Raw genomic sequence first — 21947 nt, 5'->3', positions numbered from 1 at the left:
CATTATCAGTGACGGCCATTCACTGTAATCTTGACCGTAGACCATGGATTTTACAGTTAAATGACTTAAAAAGTCATTTCCTCCAGAGCCAGGGGCTTTTTTGTCAATCCAATAAAAAATTACCTACCTCGTTTCGTCAGGTGGTTGGAAGAGCGCAGGAGATGAGAAGGTGGTTGAATACAGACATAGCTTCACTTCGCAGCAATGGCGACTCAGCAACCATAGACAGGACACATTAGGTGAGATTGACCCACAGCCATAGATCACCATAACCAATTCTACAAAACCCATCAGCCAATCTTGGACGTCTACCGACCCAATCTCCGACCCCATCACCGGAAAAATGGAAGCGAGTGCAGGGCTGGTCGCTGGATCGCACAACCGCAATGAGCTTGTTGTCATCCATGGTCACGAAGAGGTACTGAAATAACCATGAATGAAATTTTATTACTGAAATGAGTTCGATTTTGAATTTTTGGGCTAATAATTTCAATTGGGTCTTGATCATTTTCCCTGCAGCCCAAGCCATTGAAGTCATTGAATGGTATGGTTTGCGAGATCTGCGGCGACGAGGTGGGGGTAACAGTGGATGGGGATCTTTTTGTTGCATGCAATGAATGTGGTTTTCCGGTGTGCCGGCCATGCTATGAATATGAGAGGAGAGAAGGGACCCAGTTGTGCCCACAGTGCAAGACCCGGTACAAGCGGCTCAAAGGTTTGTAGTTCATCTTATCATGCTGTGTGCTATGGTTGAAACTGTTGATTGATGTCTCAAATCAGTAATTCAACGTCTGTCGATGACAGTTTCATATGTCACTTTATGCTGTGGTTTTTTCCCGTAAGGGTTTTTTCACGTTAAATTCGGAGTCTTTGTGATTGGGCTTGATTGTGCAATTGGAATACTTTGTTTGATTCATTTCTGTGTGCTTCTGCGGTCCCCCAACAGAAACGAATGTTGTTATGATCGACGGCCACCCTTTTTTCTTATAACGATAACTTGGCAAATGCATACAAAGTCCAATTGCTGAGATGGGCCCCATCATGTAAACAACCTGGTTGAAAAATCAGGCCGGTCTTCTCATCCGGTGGTCGACATATTTATGATTCAAATTGATGGTCAGAAACTTAATCGATGGTCCACATTCAACTTACATTTGTGGCTCACCATCGAACAAGAAAGATCTTGTCCTGTATTTTTCCTAAATCTTTGTACTAATGCATTCTTAAGGGAGCCCCCGAGTGGAGGGAGACGATGATGAAGAAGACATCGATGATATCGAGCACGAATTCAATATTGATGACCAAAAGAACAAAGAGAAACATCTAGCAGAAGCGATGCTCTATGGGAAGATGAGCTATGGCAGAGGTCCAGACGACAATGAAAGCACCCAATTCCCTCCAATCATAACCAATGCAAGATCTCGACCAGTAAGTGAATTTTTTGAGACTTCCTCTGTTTTTGAGATTTGCAATTCACCCAACAAATCGAATTTAAAATCTATGCAGGTCAGTGGCGAGTTCCCGCTGCCTAATCATCATGGAGAACAGATACTCTCATCGTCACTCCACAAGCGTGTGCATCCTTACCCGGTGTCAGAGCCTGGTAAGAAAAATTGCCGTCGTGATTTCTACTTCACTTGATCTATGCACATGATTATCGATCCATATCATCCAGCTACGATTGGATGGATGGGATATGCATTAAAAAAAAAAAAAATAGACCAATCAAATGTTCCTGGCCATCTGATCAATAACTTCATTTTGGATTGCCACAACAGGTATAGGAAATGGTCCGTAAAAATGTACTTTTACACTAGGTTGGTTAGGATCAAACGCTAGCGCCAGTTATTCTGGGACCATTGCCTATCCAAGATGTGGCCCACCTATTGGAGAGACAGGATTATTCAATTTTTTTCAATGTAATTTGATAATCTAATACGCCGATGATACTGAAATTATGAACATTGACATGTCGATTTGAGCAGGAAGCGCGAAATGGGATCAGAACAAAGAGGGCGGCTGGAAAGACAGGATGGACGAGTGGAAATCGAAGCAAGGAGGAATTCTAGGACCCGACCCAGATGATGTTGATGCGGACATGTCCTTGTACGGTGCCTGCTAACCTGAATTCATCTTAAGAATAACCAATTTTTTACATTTCAAAATGAAGAAATGTCCTTGACAGCTTCGAAAGTAATAAAATAAAAACAAGATTTTTGAATAATATGTGTTTCGATCTAATTATATTTTTATAAGTTAATCCATTCATGGTTAAAATACTTTAAAAATGGTTCGATTGTTTGGCATTTTCATTAGTCCTGGTCTTTTTAACTACAGAGATATTCTTGATTAATGATCAGGTTATAACTAGCATTGAATTTGGATGCACGAAATCTTGATGGGATGATTCTAATGTGCAGGGCAACTATCTGTTATATTGGTAGGCCCCAAACATGAGGTAATGGTCATAACATCTGACCATCATTCCATCAAGATCACAGGATTTCTAATGATCAACATAATAATTGAAGAACCATTTTTCATATTTTATATAAAAGCTAGTGCTACTCAACATTCTCTCATATCTGTGCAATGACGCGGTGCCGGACATCCATAGCGAAGCTTACCTACCAGTGAACCTTTTGGACATCAGATCAAGATCAGATGGTGATAGAAAGCCCCACTTGGTTTGATTTTCCAATAAGTGGTTGGATCAAGTGCGGCCAGCTTCTTTTGATGGTGATAAGGTTCACCAACAGAAAACCTTCGCTATCGCTGTTCAATGATGGATCATTTGCCACTTCTCCATGTGGGGCACTATTTTGAAGCTGAAATGTTACAAGTGCAAACCATGCAGGATGGATGAGGCAAGACAGCCATTGTCAAGGAAAGTACCGATTGCTTCGAGCAAGCTCAATCCCTACAGAATGGTGATTGTGATCCGGTTGGTGGTCCTCGCCGTCTTCCTCCGATATAGAATCCTGCATCCGGTGCATGATGCTATCGGGCTCTGGCTCACCTCTATTGTTTGCGAGATCTGGTTCGCTTTCTCTTGGATCCTCGATCAGTTCCCCAAATGGTTCCCAATCGACCGTGAGACTTATCTTGACCGCCTATCTCTCAGGTACTAGAACTGATAATTCTTTCCTTCAATTGATATGCTGTGAAACACACATAGCACTGGTTTACTACAATGGACTCTTATTATCATCTGTTGAAAGATTGGACAATGAGGAGAAGTGGGCCCCACTCACAAGAATTCTCGTGCAATGTGAGCCAAGTAGGCCCCACTTAATGATCCGCATTTGATCTTGATCTCATGGTGATAAGATCTTCCCATAGTGATTCTCCATTGTGGGTGTTTCACGGCGGATCATTATCAGTGTTTTGAAGGATCTTCCTACTAGAATTGTATCTGAACTTACAGTTGAAACAATGCTTGTATCCACAATCATCTGGTTGTGTTTGGATGTACAGATATGAAAGAGAAGGTGAGCCGTCGATGCTTGCTCCTGTGGATATCTTCGTCAGCACTGTCGATCCCTTGAAGGAACCTCCTCTTGTTACAGGGAATACAGTGCTTTCGATCTTAGCCATGGATTATCCGGTCGACAAGGTCTCCTGCTATGTCTCTGATGATGGAGCATCCATGCTCACATTTGAATCACTCTCTGAGACTGCTGAATTTGCTCGTAAATGGGTTCCGTTCTGCAAGAAATTCAGCATCGAGCCCCGAGCGCCAGAAATGTATTTTTCGCTCAAGATGGATTATCTCAAGGACAAAGTTCAGCCTACTTTCGTTAAGGAACGAAGAGCTATGAAGGTTGGAAACTCATTCATTATCTACGATATAATTATTCATGGGGAATGATCAAATTCGAAACTAGGCCAAGTCCAGGAACGTTGGATAGAGGGCCCCACCATGGATCGAAGAGCCCAAAAATCACCCTGATCAGTGATCTAATCCATTCAATCAAGAGCCAACAGAGTGGCCAACAAGAAATTAAGTCTTACCATCTATTGGGCTCCTTGGATCATCTGGTCAGGGTGAATTTTTGGCCTAGTGCAATCATCGGTGAGCCAGCATATCCAATGATCCATGGTATTGAAAGGTGGAGCCCACCATCCAGTGCAACGATCACATTATTCATATCGATGATATGTCAAAAAATATGTAACTATACATGAATTGAAATCCTCTTTACATGAATTGCTGGCAGAGAGAATATGAAGAATTCAAGGTACGGATCAACGCTCTGGTTGCCAAGGCCATGAAAGCTCCTCCAGAAGGCTGGATCATGCAAGACGGCACCCCGTGGCCTGGTAACAATACCCGTGATCATCCGGGAATGATCCAAGTCTTCTTGGGCCACAGTGGAGGTCTGGACACTGAAGGAAATGAGCTACCTCGCCTCGTTTACGTCTCTAGAGAGAAGAGACCTGGATTTCAGCATCACAAGAAAGCTGGTGCCATGAATGCGCTGGTAATTAGCTCTCAGTTCTTCTTCATTATTCTTTGCATTGTTGATTTCTTTGGTATAACATGTTTTCAGATGTTCTAATTTGCATCATGGGGTATATCACTCATGTTCGAATGATTTCGTCCATCGGATTCATTGGTTGCAATTTCAAGTCCCAAATCAAACAGTTGGATCCAACTAGTTGACGAAATCAGTACTTGCAGTCCATATACCCTTATGGTCATAAGATTTATATGTTAGCATTTGGGGTTTTCTAGTTTTCTAGATAGAACCATCGGGCCGCACATCATATCACGTGTGCCCCATGGTCCCAGTTTCTGGCCCGCTTGCAAGTGCTCTGATGATGAGTAATATAGAGTATAGGTTGATTGGACAAACCCATGGCGTTGGTTATTGCAGATTCGCGTTTCAGCAGTGCTCACCAATGCTCCTTTCATGCTGAACTTGGACTGTGATCATTACATAAACAACAGCAAGGCTGTCAGGGAGGCAATGTGTTTCTTGATGGACCCACAGATCGGAAGAAAGGTGTGCTATGTCCAGTTCCCTCAAAGGTTCGACGGCATTGATCGGAATGATCGATATGCCAATCGGAACACTGTCTTCTTCGACGTAAGTGTTTCACTCAGTAGACATCAAATTTCACTGGCCTTCACAGAAAAATAAAATCAAACACTGTATCTGAAACTGAATTTATAAAGAAAGACGATAAAAGTACAGGCCCCATCATGGGACTGGCCACTCGGCAATATGATTATCAGGTAGGCCCCATCATGGGACTGTCCATTCTGTTATAGGTTTATCAGGTGGGCCCATCATGGACTTTGCGATTCGGTAATATCCACATATCAGATTACACTATCTATCTGGTGTAAGTGGACAATTACAATCAATGGCCCAAATTTCAAGAGGGTTCAATGGGACAGTTAAAATCATTTGATTGGAAAGATTTTTGGGGCATCATCCATTCATCATGGAGACTTACCAAAAAGTGAGCCTTACATGTTCAATTCATTAGGCCAAGGAAATGCTCAATCAAACATTGCACATTCCTTAAAACTGTGGAAATCCCTGATGTGATAGTTTCCTCTATTTGAGAAACCATAAAAAGAGAGGAAATTGATTTCTTTTTTCTAGCTTCTAGTCAGAAATCGAATAAAATCATTTAAATTTATATTTCCATGTTTAATAGAGACAGGTCTTGTTGTTCGACAGTCGATCTTTTAATTTATTGCATGGATGACAACACTCATAACCAAACAACAGAATGCTATTGGATTCTGCAGTTCTCCATTTCCTGAAGATTCCATGGGGGTTCTCCATTTTAATATTTTGACAAACATGAATTTTTGAAGGTGGAATCTGATATTGTTTTTGGGTTTCACAGATCAACATGAAAGGACTGGATGGTATACAGGGTCCAGTGTATGTCGGCACTGGTTGTGTTTTCAGAAGACAAGCTCTATATGGGTATGAACCTCCCAAGGGTCCTAAACGTCCGAAAATGGTCAGTTGTGACTGTTGCCCATGCTTTGGACGCCGCAAGAAGCTCCCAAAGTATTCCACAAGTGGAAAGAACCAGCATGAAGGAGATGCATCTGGACCAAGCTTTCAAGGTCACTTAGATCACATGAAAATCAACTTAACTAGTCCATGTTTCAATTCAATCTTCTAAAACTTAACAGTTTTGGATTTCCATTTCAGACGACGACAAGGAACTGTTGATGTCACAGATGAACTTTGAGAAGAGATTTGGACAGTCCGCAACATTCGTGACGTCGACTCTGATGGATGAAGGCGGAGTACCTCCATCATCAGGTCCTGCCGCTCTGCTCAAAGAAGCTATTCATGTCATCAGCTGTGGATATGAAGATAAAACTGACTGGGGAAAGGAGGTAATGAGAAATGGAGCATTTTGATGCACATTTGAATTGAATCACAAACATTCAGTTCAAACAAGAGAATTTATCAAATTGCAATTATATTTATTTCAAATCCAATTTGAAAGGAATGTAAATACAATTGGAACTAGTCAAATACTGAAAATGGTTGGTAGAATTTTGTCAGTTCTGCTTAATCAAACTAACTAGTGCAATTCAATTGAATAGTGCATCCAAACACAGACAGGATCATGAACAAGAACAATAGTAAGACAGTAGTTTCAATCGTCAGACAGACTAAAATGGTTTTACCATGTGCAGCTTGGTTGGATTTATGGGTCGATCACAGAAGACATTCTAACAGGATTCAAGATGCATTGCCGCGGTTGGAGGTCCATATACTGCATGCCCAAGAGGCCTGCATTCAAAGGTTCAGCGCCCATCAACTTGTCGGATCGCCTCAATCAGGTTCTCCGGTGGGCCCTTGGTTCTGTCGAGATCTTCTTCAGTCGCCACAGTCCTGTCTGGTATGGCTACAAGGGTGGCCACCTGAAGTGGCTTGAGCGATTTGCTTATGTCAACACCACCATCTACCCCTTCACCTCCCTCCCTCTCGTTGCATATTGCACCCTCCCTGCCATTTGCTTGCTCACCGGAAAATTCATCATGCCCACGGTAACATCATCATCATCATCACTGTCGATCGCAATTACATATCTGAATAGTGCATTGATCCTACATTGTTTCACTAGTTAAGCTAGTGTTTGGAAGCTCAATTGAATTGAATTGCGATAACTCAATGCAGTGGAAATGACCCAAGTGAGTTGTTCATACTGAACGGCTAGTATCCCAAATTGAAATCATAATAGTTTAACATCCATCTTGAAACACATGGAATCGCAATTTGGTGTTTAGTTACCATTATGAATTAAAATGGCACCACCCATTATAGACTGAATGGGATTATTGCAATCAGTTTGATTGAGAATCCAAACTCACCGTTAATCTTTTCCTCGCTAACAATCATCATTTGTTGATTGATGATACAGATTAGCACATTTGCGAGCCTCTTCTTCATATCGCTATTTATCTCCATTTTCACCACTGGCATCTTAGAGCTAAGGTGGAGTGGGGTGAGCATTGAGGAATGGTGGAGGAATGAACAGTTTTGGGTCATCGGTGGTGTGTCGGCCCACCTCTTCGCTGTCATCCAAGGCCTTCTCAAGGTCTTGGCTGGGATCGACACTAACTTCACCGTCACTTCCAAGGCTACCGACGATGAGGAGTTCGGTGAACTATACGCATTCAAATGGACCACCCTTTTGATCCCTCCCACCACTCTACTGATCATCAACCTTGTGGGAGTCGTCGCCGGGATATCTGATGCCATAAACAATGGGTACCAGTCATGGGGCCCACTCTTCGGAAAGCTCTTCTTTGCATTCTGGGTCATCGTCCATCTCTATCCATTCCTCAAGGGTCTTATGGGCCGGCAGAACCGGACCCCCACCATTGTCATCATCTGGTCTGTGCTTCTAGCATCAATTTTCTCATTACTCTGGGTACGGATCGATCCCTTCATCATGAAAACCAAGGGCCCAGATGTTAAACAATGTGGAATCAACTGCTAATATTTTTTCGCGACGAAACCTCTTTAAACATGTTTGGGTTTTTGTGCCTTTTGGGTTTGAGGGTAGCTTTCAGCTAAGCTAAGGTACACACCTCAACAAAATGGAGTAGCTGAAAGAAAAATAAAACCGAGATGGAATTTTTGTAAGTGTAATACATGTGTATTAAATTTTAGTACATGGATTTGATGAACATGCTCGTTAAGATACTCAAAACAATCGTTGTTAGTGTAAATCCACAGAATTATCAATGGTTGAAATTGAATTTGTGTGTGGATAATCTAGTGTGAGAAAGGGATCTATTGTAAGTGTGATTATTCTTTAACTGAATAATTTTCTTCCCCCCACCCCCCCACCCCACACCCCTCTCTCTCTCTCTCTCTCTCTATATATATATATATAGCTGGGTAAAGTATCAATTTGTCCAAGTGGGGCCCATCATTCTGTGGTCCATACCAAGTCTGTTGGTCCATACTATGAATTGGTCCAGATCACTGGCCTGTTGGCCATGCCCCAAAACCCTAGACCTAGAAACGTTCAAGAGTGAAAGATCTTAGCCCCACCAGTCTTGGGATTTTCAGTGAATGGGGATCATTGATACATTTCTCTTCTTAACCATCCTTTTCCATTTCACAAAATGGAAGGTTAGAATGATCATAATCAATGAGAGTTTCCAGAAGAGGTCCATCCAAGGAAAGGCCAAACAGATCAATGGTCCAGATCACTGATTGCATATCCTTGGGTCAAGGATCCTATATTTAATCCACAACCAGTTGACCAGTGAGGCAAATCAATGACAAGGGTGCAACTTGGACAGGTTCAGTCGAGTTGTTGGTCAACCTGAGCCCAACCTCACCTTAAGAGAACCCAACTGGCAACCTGACTCGACCTGAATTCTAACCCAACCCAACCAGATCAGACTATATTCGAATTAACCTGACCCAAAATGACTCAAACTGACTCTGTATGTGATTGTTTCCAACCCGACCTTACCTTATCGGAATTTTCTCAACTCCAAACCCAACCCAAGGACCTTGACAAGATAAGTACTATCCATAACCATTGGATAAGGGGCATTGGAGTTAATGCCAACTAAAGCTTGTAATACTAGAAAACTTAGGAATTTTACCATGATGCAAATGCTTGATCTGAGTTCCAGAAACGCCATCGAAGAAATCACCACACGGCACATCTGCATAGTAATACATTACAGAGTCAATCTAGTGGGCCGTCATAGATAAACAGCACCCCACGAATCAAGGCCATTAAGATTTGGGGTCCAGTCAGTGATGTAAACCACGGCTGCATTCTTGGCACATCTGGACCAAAAGAACTGATCCAGGCCAGTCCTAAGTAGAGCATGACGTAATTGAGCCCCATGTGTGTTCGGATCGAAGGAATTCATCGTGGATAGCGGAGAAATTGCCGTTTGAAGTTTGGATAATAAATTAGCCGTAACTTTTGATCTGGCCATCGTCACGAAATGCATAACCTATCGATTATTATGTAGCAGGCTATCTGAGGTCAACCAACCACCATTGCGGGTCGTGTCCTCTGTTTTGCCTAAAAATACACCCTTTCAGTTTAAAGTTGAGATTTTAGGAAAATTTTACAATTTGGCTCGAGTCAATGATGTAAAGCGGGTCGCAGATCATTTCATGGCCAAGATGGACTAGAGAAGGCCCAATTAGAGGCAAAAGTGATCCAGACAGTTAGAACCTTAAAACAAGCATATCTCGCAAATCGGAATGAGTTATTCGACATACCATATATGATTTTGGGGTAGGAGAAGCTACTTTAGCAAACCATCCCTGGTACGCTGGGTTGCCCAAGCCGAATTTGCGAAATTCCATCAGATCAACGATGGTCGAAAATCCATTTTATTTCCGTTTTTACTATTTATAGTAAGTTTTAGTTTGATTATAACTTTTGATCCATTGAGTTTTAGGAGTCGTGTCCAACATAAAAAGGGCTTAGAAAAATTAGGGGAATAATGTGGTTGGGCCAAATTGGACACTATTTTTGGCAGAAAACCATGATGTCTAGTAGAATCATGACCGTCTATAAATAGTAAGTTTACTATTTATAGTAAGTCACGATTTTAGAGAGTTTGGGTTGGAATTTGATTCTGAAACTTCTTCCTATGTTTGATATCACTATTTAAAGGATTATAAAGTCATTTTTATTATCAATCAATTTATTTTCAGAATTATTAGAAATTGTTTTCTATTTTCTTCCCTCGTGGATTTGAGGAACTTTGTGAGGAGTTCATAGAAACTCTGTGGATATGAAGTAGTTATCCTTGAGGAAGACGGTGCTCGACCTCATCATGTGTCCATCCCTACGTTAGTTGGTATCAGAGCGAGGATTTTTCCTTGGATTTATGGCTTCTAACGACAGGTCGTGTAACATTCCCATGGACGATGCTTTAAAGAATTTACCTTTAACAACGACGGCTTTCGAATCAGTGTAGCGAGAGAATCAGCAAGTCACACAAGGGCTGCGGGGTGTCATCGATCGCATGACAAAGGCCCTGGGGCAGTTCCATATATATGACAGCAATGTGCCCCTAGTAGGTGCTGGAACTCGTAATCGCACTAATCGCAGGACGATGCCAATAGTGAACCACGGGATCATTCCTGAAGAGGTGAGATCCAACAACGAAGAGGTTGACGACACGATCCTCCAATATCTCAGACAAGGCGGCGATAGAGCAGATCGAACATATCAAAAATTCAGGATAAGGGTCGATCTTCCTAGCTTCAATGGCCAACTTCACATTGAGGATTTTCTCGATTGGCTTTCTGAAGTTGAGCGATTCTTTGATTATATGAAAATCCCTGAAGGGAAGAATGTCAAGCTTGTGGCGTACAAGTTGAAGGGCGAAGCTTCAACTTGGTGGGAGCAATTGCAACTCGTACGGACGACACAGATGAAAACACATATCTGCACATGGCAGCGAATGAAGCAGCTGCTACGTGCAATTCCTCCCTAGCGACAATGATCAGGTACTATTCCAACAATACCAAAATTGTCAATAAGGTAGTTGATTGGTGAGAGATTATGTAGAAGAATTCTACCTTTTGATGGCATGTAACGATTTGGTCAAGACTAAAAAGTAATAAGTCGCCCAATTCAACGGTGGATTGCTTCATATGTTGGAATTTGGAGAGTTTTGTTTTAAGAAGGCAGGCCGGTTGCCTTCTACAGTAAAAAGCTTAGTGATACACGCAAAAAGTGGTTGACCTATGAGCTTGAATTGTATGCAGTAATCCAGGCACTGCGACATTGGCGACATTACTTAATTCAGAGAGAGTTTCTTCTTTACACAAATCATCAAGCTCTCAAATTCATTAATAGCAAAACTAAAGGATTGTAAACTCAATTTTATTATCAATCAATTTATTTTCAAAATTATTAGAAATTATTTTCTATTTTCTTCCATCGTGGATTTGAGGAATTTCTGTGAGGAGTCTAGAGAAACTCCATGGATTCGAAGTAGTTATCCTTGAGGAAGCAAGTGCTCAACCTCATCACATCCATCCCTGCATCAGTTAGCAATGTAGAGCGGTGCCACATATGCATTTTGGGCACATTTGGACTAAAAGAAGCCTAAACAGAAGCGGAAGTAGTCCATCCAATCTAAGCCAATCCTATACAGGGCATGATGTAATTAAACCCCATGCGTGTTCGAATGAATGAATTTGGGATAGGAGAAATTACCTTTTCAAGTTTAGACAGTAAATTAGCCATAACTTTTGATCCAACCATCATCACAAAATGCACGACATATTGATCATTATGTAGCGGGCCATCCGAGGTCAAATGACCACCATAGTGGTACACATCCATTCTTTTTCTTTTTTTCTTTTTTTTAAACACACCACCACACACTCACACCATGGTGGGATTTCACCACCTATGGGCACTCGAACCCCTCAACCAAGTGTTGAAACTCCTGAGAGTCTACCACTAGAGTAAGAGTAAGGACCCACAGGACACGTCCATTCATTTTGCAAGAAAACGCTCCCTTTCAGCTTAAAATTGTGAATTTAGAATAAAATTACTATTTTAGTAATTTCTATTTTTATCATATCTCCTTATTTTTGTAGTTTTAGGTTTATCTATCTTTTAGAAATTGCTTGTAATCTGCTAGGAATCCTCCCGCATGATTTATTTGAACTTTCTATTTTTGACAAATTAAGCTTTAGAAGAGTTTTACTATTTTAGGTGACTTTCGAATTATGGTTAGAATTTTACTATTTTAAGTAACTTTTGAATAGGATATCTCTCAATATAATTTCAAAATTTTCCTTTCGTGTCTTGTGGATTTAAGGATTCGCCTAGTTGAGGAAGATGCTGATCTTCTCATTATTTCACGCCCTTCACCACATTAGTCACTGGTATGAAAATGTATGTGACGAGCACTATAGTTTTTGTGTGGGTTCATATCGCACCCCAAATTCAGAAATAAAAAATGTTACTTTCCAACTCATGAATCCGATGTCGAAGGTTTTTTTTTTTTTTTTTTTTTTTTTTTTTCTTTTGCAATGTTGTTACGTCACGAGTTCCGCGAGTCAGCTCACTAAATTTCTGAACTCTGAACCTAGTTTGCAACAGTAAAACGTTTCTAATTTTCTATCATCACACTCCAAACTTGGCGAACGGGGTCACTAAATTTTCTAGTATCAAGATAGTTACATCAATCTACGGGTTATAAGTGCTTCCAATTTGTGGCACTTTTTCAATCTTATCATGTCCCATTCCAATATTCAAGGCTCGCTTGGGCCATCCAAAACTACAACATACTCAATCCTTCATCCGGGTGGTCGACATGGTCAGTGTGGTCCATGGTCGCATCATAGGAATGGGCTCTGGCCCATGCCCATGAAAGACACAAGTGATGGGCCCTTTGGACCACTAAAATATTAATATTACACCTATATATTGCCAATGCGCCGAATGAAAGAATAAATTCAAACTATCCACACCATCATGTAACCACATCCACACATACGAAGCATTATAAATCATATGTTAAAAGGGCCCCAAGTGTTGGCAAAACACAAATCAGATGGCCCGTTTATTAAGAGATATCGGGCCTCATTTTACTTGAAATTTGCCTCAATTTAGGTTCCACATGTGGCCCACACAGTAGCCCATAATTTTGGTCCCTTTGGGCCTTAAATCGGCTCCATTCAGGCACAAACGAGCCTTGCCATATGGCCCACCAGTTGCTCAAGAAATTTGCACCGTGGGCCCATAATATATACATCAAGATGGGCTACATGGGCTGCCAAAATTGGTGGGCAGCACATATTAAACACATACATCATAATATACAACACATGCATCCTAGTGGATCATGGGTTGGATATTGGCCTCAAATTTAGTAAGTACATGCTCTATCAAGTTTACCATCATCACACAAAATTTGGGATTAATGAGATATTTATGCATTCTATAAATATGGGCCACTCAGAAGGTTGTCAATGCCGACTAATACACTGGACAATAAACCTGGTCCAAATTTCATTAATCGGATGAAGGGATTTCAAAGATTATATTGATTCTAAATTTGGTAAATATATATTCTATCAAGCCTAATATTATCACAAAAAAAAAGGGACCAATTATGTATATGTGGTCCCCACAAATTTAGGTTGTTCAGAAGACTATCAGTGCTAACTATTGCATTGGACAACAAACCTAGTTTGAATTTCATTAATCGAATGAAGAGCTTATAAAGATTGGATTGACCATGAATTTTGTACATACATGCTATATCAAGTCTAATATCATCACACAAAATTTCGGACTAATTATACATCTGTACACCCCACAACTCTAGGTTGCTCAAAAGGGTGCTAGTGCTAACTACTACACTAGACAACAAACGTAGTCCAAATTTTATCAATCAGATTAAGAGGGTTAGAAAGATTAAATTGACCCCAAATTTGATACATACATGTTCTTTCAAATCTAATATTATAACAGAAAATTTTGAACCAATTATATATCTGTGAACCCCACAACTCTGGGTCACACCTAAATTTTATTAACCGGATGAAGGGATTAGAAAGATTAGATTGACCCCGAATTCAGTACATACATGCTCTATAAAGTTTGCTATCATCACACAATTTTTGTGACCAATTACATATCTGTGGACTCCTAATCTGTCCTAAAGATAGAATGGAAAAAAGAGTCGAGTTGGAAACCATTGTTAGAACAAAACTAAGTATCATGGTGGGCCCTCTTTTGATCAGGAAGGTGAGCCCTACACATGGAATCTAAGCCCCAAGAATGAGCTCCAAACTTAGTAAAAGAAAAGGAAAGAAAAGAAAAGAAAAGAAAATGAAGGAAGAGGGATGAGTACACCCATCTTGAATGATATGGACCTTCTCATTGTCTACTCTCTCTCTCTCTCTCTCTCTCTCTCTCTCTCTCTCTCTCTCTCTCTCTCTCTCTCTAATACTTAGAAAATTCTAAAAGTTCTAGCTCTAGCTTTAATACTTAGAAAATTCTAGAAGTTCTACGCTCTAGCTTGAAGTCCTTATATAAATAGTGTAGGTGAAAATCCTTGTTGGCATTTTGATGGACTTCCAATGGATGGTGTTGGGTGAGTGGATTGGTGATATAGTTAAGGAGCTAGCATGTGTTAGCCCATTGTGAGATACATGCATTGGCTCATTTGGGAGGTGTTGTAAGAAAGGGAGAGGTTTGAGTAGAATGCATAGGTGGCATTTTAGTGCACTTTAATTGGAGAGAATGGTGATATGGATGGGTGATGCAGCCAAATCTTACATATGCATTGGTTTAAATGGAGGTGGTGTAAGAGAAATGGAGTAAGAAATTATTCAATGTAAGTTGAGAGTGACATGTAATGATTTGTTTTAGAAGAGAGTAAGTAGGAGAGAGAATAAGTGAAAGTGGGAGAGAATGGGTAATGTGGCAAGTGACTTAGTGATGTATAAAAGTGCGTATGATATGTAAATGTGAATGACAATGTGAAAACGTGAAGTCAAAATTTCTCCTTTAATCTTTGATTAACATTTGACCATAATATACTACAATGAGGTACGTTCATACTTTTGGTTACCGGCGCATGTGCTATTGGATACATATGTAGAAGCTTAGGGTGTAGATGAGCGTGCATAATGCCCCAAATATTTGAATCAACGGTAACAAGCCGGAAAATTGTCGGAAACTCCCGGGTCCCACAGTTCACAACAGTGATTATCCTTCATCAAACCCCTTCACCAGGTGTGGCTCACCAGGATGAACGGAGTATTAAAGAATTAAGCACATCAAGGGCTAGATCGCATGAACCATTAGCTACAATTTTACATCACTACAAGAAAATTCGCCTTTACCGGCGGTCAAAACTGCCGGCAAAGCCTTTGCCCGCGGTCAGGCTTTACTGGCAGTCAGCTTCCTTCACTGGCGGTTGCGCTGGCCGCCGCTTCATGTGAGATTTACTGGCAGTTGTGCTGGCTGCCGCTTCATGTGGGATTTACCGGCAGTTTATACGCCTAGAAAGGCGGTACATTGTGGTATTCGAATTTTATAATGCCTACGGATGGATGGACCTTATCATTGACCCTTTTGGTCAAGGCCCACCTGATTTCACATTCCTCTTAGGAAGTAGATAGTGCCTAGTGATTGTTTTCCTATAAAAAAAAAATACATGCCTATGTGGCCCTTTCACATGCAACCCAACACTCCTCCAACCTGCATGTTCATTTATTGGACCATATGGTACACAACCTTCATCCAGGGGCATTACAGGCCTTCTGGATTTCCCAAAGTGAGGCCCTTTGTTTGGTAATCCAGACCATTTGTCTGTTGCATCCAACCGTGGATGGATTGTGCCCCAAAAATCTCCTTGACAGTTTTCATCTTAGCCATTCATTTGATGCCACTGAGTCAAAGGTTAGCATTAGGCATGCCACCTTATGTGCTGATGTGGCGCACGAATGTGCAAGCCAAAAAAATTGGCTGTTGCATTGGTAGGATGGGCTATGGCTTACAAAAAGCAACTTATAAGCAAGTAGATGGAGGCTTCTTTGTTTGATGTTGTAGCCATTTCCCTTCTCTACTCTACTAGAGCTGCTGCGAATAATATTTACAATAATAAATTGAATAGTTTCAAAATAAATAAATAAATAAATAAAATCCATCGATCTAGCTACCATTCATCCATGCCTAAAACCTGCAAAACAAAATAGCAAAAAGAAATTAATTGGTATCAGAGTTAAGAGATTGGAATTCAACTCAATATTGCATCAAAATACATATTAAAGCTACAAGTTCAGTGCAAATGAGTCAGATGTACATACAATTTAAGAAGTATATAGCTTTTTTGGAATGGCCGTGTATCGGACAAGCTGTTGTTTCCAAGAAACCTGAAAATCGCAATGATGAAATACATACATCAAAGAGAATTATGCAAAGAAAATTAGATTCAAGAAAGGCAGTTTGATTCTTACAAGTAAACAAGTGAACTTACCATGCCATGGCTTTGTCGGTGGAGATGTTATTGACTAGAAAGCCTGCAAATCACCTTGCGTGAAGATGTATGACAATGTACTGATGTACCATGTGTTGAATGTGAAAATATGGCTAGACTCAGCTGATAACCACTGTCAAACATTGCACGGAACGCGTCTGAAGAAGCAAGCAAAGCAATTCTGTGGGCATAGAAGTGTTTACCTGGAAAAGGAAGCTTTAGCATTTAGAATGCCCTTTTTTCACCATATAAATTTTGGGACTTTCTAGTAGGCAAATTATAATTCCAACATTTCTATCTAAAGCCCCAAAGAATGAGAGCATATAGACTACCAAATTGATTCAGTCAAGAATGATTTACAACCTAAAGTCAGTGACGCCAACCAATATATCCACACCTAAAGTCAGTGAAGATCTGTTAGCAAAGTTCGAACATATCAATGTTGATGTATTACTGCAATGATTCACATTAATAATTTCATTTGCTAAATATTTATGAGTTGTTAGCAAAGTGAAGCTGTGATCAAAATATTTTTAAATTGTGTGCTACTAACCTGAACAGATAAAACAGAAGGTTTCTCATTATGGAGCGAGCTTGAGAACTTTTCTTTTGAGATTTTCCAAATATGGAAATAGCTTCGACGTGTGAGATCCATAATACAGTGAAAATATTGCATCTACCCGTTTTATGGTATCCATTGCAGAAGCACAATCATTGAATGAGAGCTGAATGGATGCTAGCTTCACCAACTCATTTCCAATGATGACGTGGCTGGCATGGTATAGCTTTTCAAGGATCTATGAACATGACAAAAAAAATGAAAATTAATTCAGACTTTCTTCAACAGATATTACAGAGCACCGAAAGTTCAAGAGAATTACCAAACTAAGAGAAAGTAAGAAAAGAGCAAAGTTCAAAGAAGATGACTGTTTCCCTTTGGAATTAAGTGTTTTTGTACATAACAACTCATTGGAAAACATTATTATCTGTCACAAGTATTTAAATATTTGAGTGTGAATGAGTATTGTTCAAGGAATGAAAGAATCTTAGCATCTATGTGTATCATGATATACTACTCGAAAGAACTAATAGATAGCCATCAAAAGGTGGGCTAGTCCTATACTTGAAGATTTATTTACTTAAACCAAGTAGTAACCACCTGTGTGAATGTTGGTTGGGATCACTTGAGAGATCATTGGATATGCCCAGATTTTGCTGGAACAAATTATCGTTGCTGCTTTTGTTTTGAAACAAGGCACCATGTTGCTGACTAGACAAGGCAGCAAGTTCAGTTGATATCCTGCATTTATTAGATGGACATGTTTAAATCACTGCATTTAGATTGAAGAGGAAACCAGTGACAAAATCATATATCAGACAATGTCAAGGAAAGGAAAACCACCATCACTTGCAATGCTCCTGTAAAGTGCATCTCCATGTATATAAAGATTATATATCTAATGCCTATAAGGATATTTTGTAGCCAGAAAGTTTTCCCTTTCATAAGCATCCTCTTCAAAGGTCACCTTGAATGACATATGCTTATAAAATAAAATGACTATACTACAACAAAACTAAAAGGAAGGCAACACATAGATAAATCATTTAAGAGATTCTGGCATAATAAAGAATGAATGGATTATCGTGCTCAAGTGCGATGTTCAAGTGGCTGAGTACAAGGGAGCTACCAACCCTACCTCATAATGGGATCACTAGAGAGATGAGTGAGTTTCCAAAAAATGAAAGAAAGAAAGAAACACACCTTGTATATGTTTTCCCAAAAGCAAAATCTGGTCCAACCAGCATATGGCCTCCGATATTTGAAACCAACGAATGGGTTATAAAACTTTGCAAAGTTTCTCAAAGCTGTAGATTTGTTTTGCAAATTGTGCTTAGCATTATCTAACTGCACAAGCAACCAATCAAAATGTCTCAATAAAACAAATAATCATCCCCACTGGACATGTCCAGTGAAGTTGGTCATCTGACTCATGAAAATTTGTCCATTTAGGACATTTTTGGATACATGGAATTCAAGGGAAAGAAAGAAGAAGTTACAATAATCATTCCACAAGGCAAAAGAAAGAAAAGTTAATAATAATCCAATGATTATTTTGAGATTATTGAAAACTGAATTCTATTTTAAGGATCTTATTAGGATAACAAGTGAAAATCTTATATTTATTAGTTAATCTTTAAAAAATCCCAACTATAAAAAATGTTAACAATTGTTTTGTTGAATTGATGGTTCTTTGCCATCCAAATAACACAAAAACTCACATCATGGCCAGCCACAAGTTGAGAACTCTGTTTTTGGTTGGCAGCCCAAGCATGGAAACATGAAATCCTCCATACATGGGTTATACCCTAATGACTTGAGCAATATTAAACCCAACTTCCAAGTATAAAGAAGAACGGAAAATGAAAACCACACTCTTCTTCTTCACTCTGTCAAAGAGAAAACTCAATTTCATTCAATATTAGAAGTATCTGAATAGAAAAAATGCAAGTATTTACCCTCAGCCCAAAACTTAATCAATCTAGACATTTCATTCCTACTTAGTTCTAAGTCTCATCCATACATGGCCCAACTCATCACTGGATGTAGAAATTGGATTTCCCCCACCCAATATTAGAAGTATCTCAATAGAAAATGAGAGAGAGCATCCAACTTCAAATAGAGCTTTTTGAATAATAGACTTGCCCGACCACAAGAAAGGACAGTAAGAGCGTTCACATCCCAAAAATATTTCCCAATAAATATAATTTTGCAAAACAACAAAAATTAGAAAGAGGTATGAGAATTCAATTTATAGTCTATCATCCACCATCAATGTTTTGAAGGGATCTTAACACGGTCTACTGTAGCAAGTCTAAATCAAAATCTCATGAGAATGGACAGCGGATTATTCGACTTTACGCTGGGTAATGTACTATATATAGTACACATGAATAAAGAGCCTCACCTGAGCTCGAGCCCTCTAGAGCTCCTGTACTAGCTAAGTTAATCCTACTAGACTCTAGCTGTTGAACATAATCCTGTTGAAGATGAAAATAACAAAAAATCGAATTTAAACAAACATCCAATTGATAGCATGTTGGGTAAATGAAAGTTAGGATCTCCTTGCAAAGCACACAAAAGTTAATAAGTGCAATTGCATCAAGATATCATTTTACATGAAGAGGATATGATTTTAACAAGAGTGTAATGATAGAAAACCACAAAATTGAAAGCGTGCAATCTCATCATTGTCTAGAACCTGGACTTTGGATGACATAGAATACAAATTAAAAATAAAAAATAAGAACAACCATGAAACAAGGAAGAAAAGGGTCCCAAGTTTCAACTCGCGACTCACACCATATATTTGTCATTTTTTGAATCTATTGCACCTGATAGTCATTTTATCAAAATTGAACCCTAGATCATTCACACAAACTATTCTCCACCAGCTCATCTAACGACAAGTTAACATAAGAGTTAGAGGCATGATCCATGAATAATTTGTAAAAATTTTCAGAATTTTTTTTCATGAATGATTCACAATTGTCAAAATCGAGGAATTCTCTGACCTTTATAAATTATCCTGAACATACATGCACAAGCCAAAAGGTGCTTGCTAATAGTATTTGACATTACATACGAGAAAAAAGAAAAAAAATGAATTTTGAAATGAACAATGGTTGATAAATTAAGAAGCTAGACATCCATGGTTCAAAGTTAATTGAAAGTTACTGATTCAAAACATGATCCACAAACTCTGCCATGTGAGATTCTGTCAGCACATGGCACTCCTAGGCATTTTAACACAACATGAGAAAAGGATGGGACCATGTAAAAGAAGCACGTAACAATCAGGTCAGATCCATATGCCAAAGCCACAGTCCAACTGAGAACCAAGCATATTTTTAAAACAACTAGGTTCTAAACCCTTTGTGGCCATAGCTATGGCTTAGGGAAGGAATGAGAAAACCACTGCTGGGAATTTAGGATTAAAGCCTACTCAAAAGTCTCAGTTTGATACCTCCCATCAAGCTTGTGAATTGACACAACATCACTGCTGATCTAATCAGCATGGAAAACAATGCAATACTTTTGGTTGGAATTTAAAGAAATTACATCAAAAAGCAGAATAATATAACAAACAAGCAATATATAAAAGATGATGGAAGTGGAAACACGTAGACTTGGAAAACGAAAGGCAGGGACTCTCAGAGGAAAGATCAATATAGCTGGGCACAGCAATCGTATAGAGGCTCAGGCACTTGGAGTTGAAACAGAGTGAAGCTTTAAGACGAGATCCAAAAAGCAACACTCTGGATCATGATTTGGTAAGCTTAAGTACAATCTTATTCTGCCACAGTAGTGGTGCTGTGCTCTACCAAGGTTAGCAAGAAAGCCCTAAAGCTGTGAATTTGGGAAACAACATTAAAAAAATCCCATAAGATTGGAATATCGGATCTAGGAAATATTGAACATGTAGCCATTCGGATCTCTAGCCCGGTTCCATTAAATTTGAACCATTTATGGCATTCTCAGGACATAATCCAGTAGTTAGGATCACCTTTACTCACCAAGTCTATCCAGGAAAAAACTATCAACAGTTTAGGAAAATGCCCATTGAAGAAGACCATGAATGGACAACCGGAAACCAGCAGCAATCAAGACCACCCCATCAAATAAATGTAAGAGATCTAACTATCAAAGAAAAAAAGAGAGCCATCAAACACCAGTGCTTATCCCCATAGAGCAAACATAGTTTCTCTACGGTCCGCATCATAGTTAGCCATTTTCAACAGAAAACAGCTACATCATTTGGCAATCTTTTATTTCATAAAATAAAAAGAAAAAGGACACAAATAACAACCCAAAAAGTCCTAAAAAATTACACAACCAAAATAGAAAGGAAATTAGAAATCCAAAAACCCCAACTCTCAGAACATATGAGAGAGAGATGAAGAATGGCTCAGATAGAAATGGGTATGTCATATATCAGCACTGAAAACATCAGAGTGGTGCATGACTTTCATTTCCTCATCACAGGCATCCTTCACCAGCATTTCCTTTAACCGAAAAATCTACACGCATTAATGAAAACGAGAGAGATGATGAAAACCCTAACCTTCTTAGGAACCGGAGGGAGAGTGAGTGGAGAGGGAGAGGCAGAGAGAGGGGGGGGGGGTGGGGGGGACTGAGGGAGAGCGAGCAGAGAGAGAGAGAGAGAGAGAGAGAGAGAGAGAGAGAGAGAGAGAGAGAGTGGGGGGGAGCGGGGAGAGGAGCGCAGATGAAAGATTAGGGATGCGATTTTTATTTTTATTTTTATAGGGCCCCTTTGCTCGCGGCCGGTAAATCTGGCCGCCGGCAAAGGGTAGCCCCAACCGTTGACTATGCTCACTTTTCTTGTAGTGCATCATTGCCATTGATGTGCCCGTTTGAGTTTTCTTA

General features: G+C 39.7%; 1 protein-coding gene, 1 long non-coding RNA gene and 1 other non-coding gene across 6 annotated transcripts; 1 reads left to right on the top strand and 2 right to left on the bottom strand.

Annotated features, from left to right (window-relative positions):
- The first annotated feature begins 261 nt into the window (after positions 1–261).
- On the top strand, positions 262–8262 carry LOC131256930 (cellulose synthase A catalytic subunit 7 [UDP-forming]). Its single transcript, XM_058258036.1, has 13 exons — positions 262–418; positions 520–715; positions 1229–1428; positions 1507–1603; positions 1986–2106; positions 2858–3124; positions 3478–3823; positions 4221–4484; positions 4881–5093; positions 5869–6097; positions 6186–6376; positions 6683–7036; positions 7411–8262. Exons 1-13 carry the CDS (start codon positions 344–346, stop codon positions 7990–7992), a joined length of 3135 nt encoding a protein of 1044 aa, XP_058114019.1. The 5' UTR covers positions 262–343; the 3' UTR covers positions 7993–8262.
- A 7596-nt stretch (positions 8263–15858) lies between these two features.
- Positions 15859–21665, bottom strand: LOC131256929 (uncharacterized). Of its 4 annotated transcripts, none has more exons than XR_009177021.1 (7): positions 18782–21665; positions 17661–18407; positions 17055–17298; positions 16865–16915; positions 16502–16704; positions 16332–16397; positions 15859–16204 (listed from the first exon to the last, which is right to left on the bottom strand). It is a non-coding gene; the product is annotated as an uncharacterized LOC131256929 (long non-coding RNA). The 4 variants fall into 4 exon arrangements; XR_009177022.1 differs by having other exon boundaries at positions 16865–16898; XR_009177023.1 differs by lacking the exon at positions 16865–16915 and having other exon boundaries at positions 18782–18949; positions 19468–21665.
- LOC131257260 (small nucleolar RNA Z221/R21b) lies at positions 21465–21548 on the bottom strand. Its single transcript, XR_009177268.1, has one exon. It is a non-coding gene; the product is annotated as a small nucleolar RNA Z221/R21b (small nucleolar RNA).
- Positions 21666–21947: the final 282 nt, after the last annotated feature.

Source organism: Magnolia sinica, chromosome 9 (assembly GCF_029962835.1).
Source record: "Magnolia sinica isolate HGM2019 chromosome 9, MsV1, whole genome shotgun sequence".
NCBI lineage: Eukaryota > Viridiplantae > Streptophyta > Magnoliopsida > Magnoliales > Magnoliaceae > Magnolia > Magnolia sinica.
The sequence above is the reverse complement of the archived record's forward strand: the minus strand, read 5'-3'. Positions and strand labels throughout refer to the sequence as shown.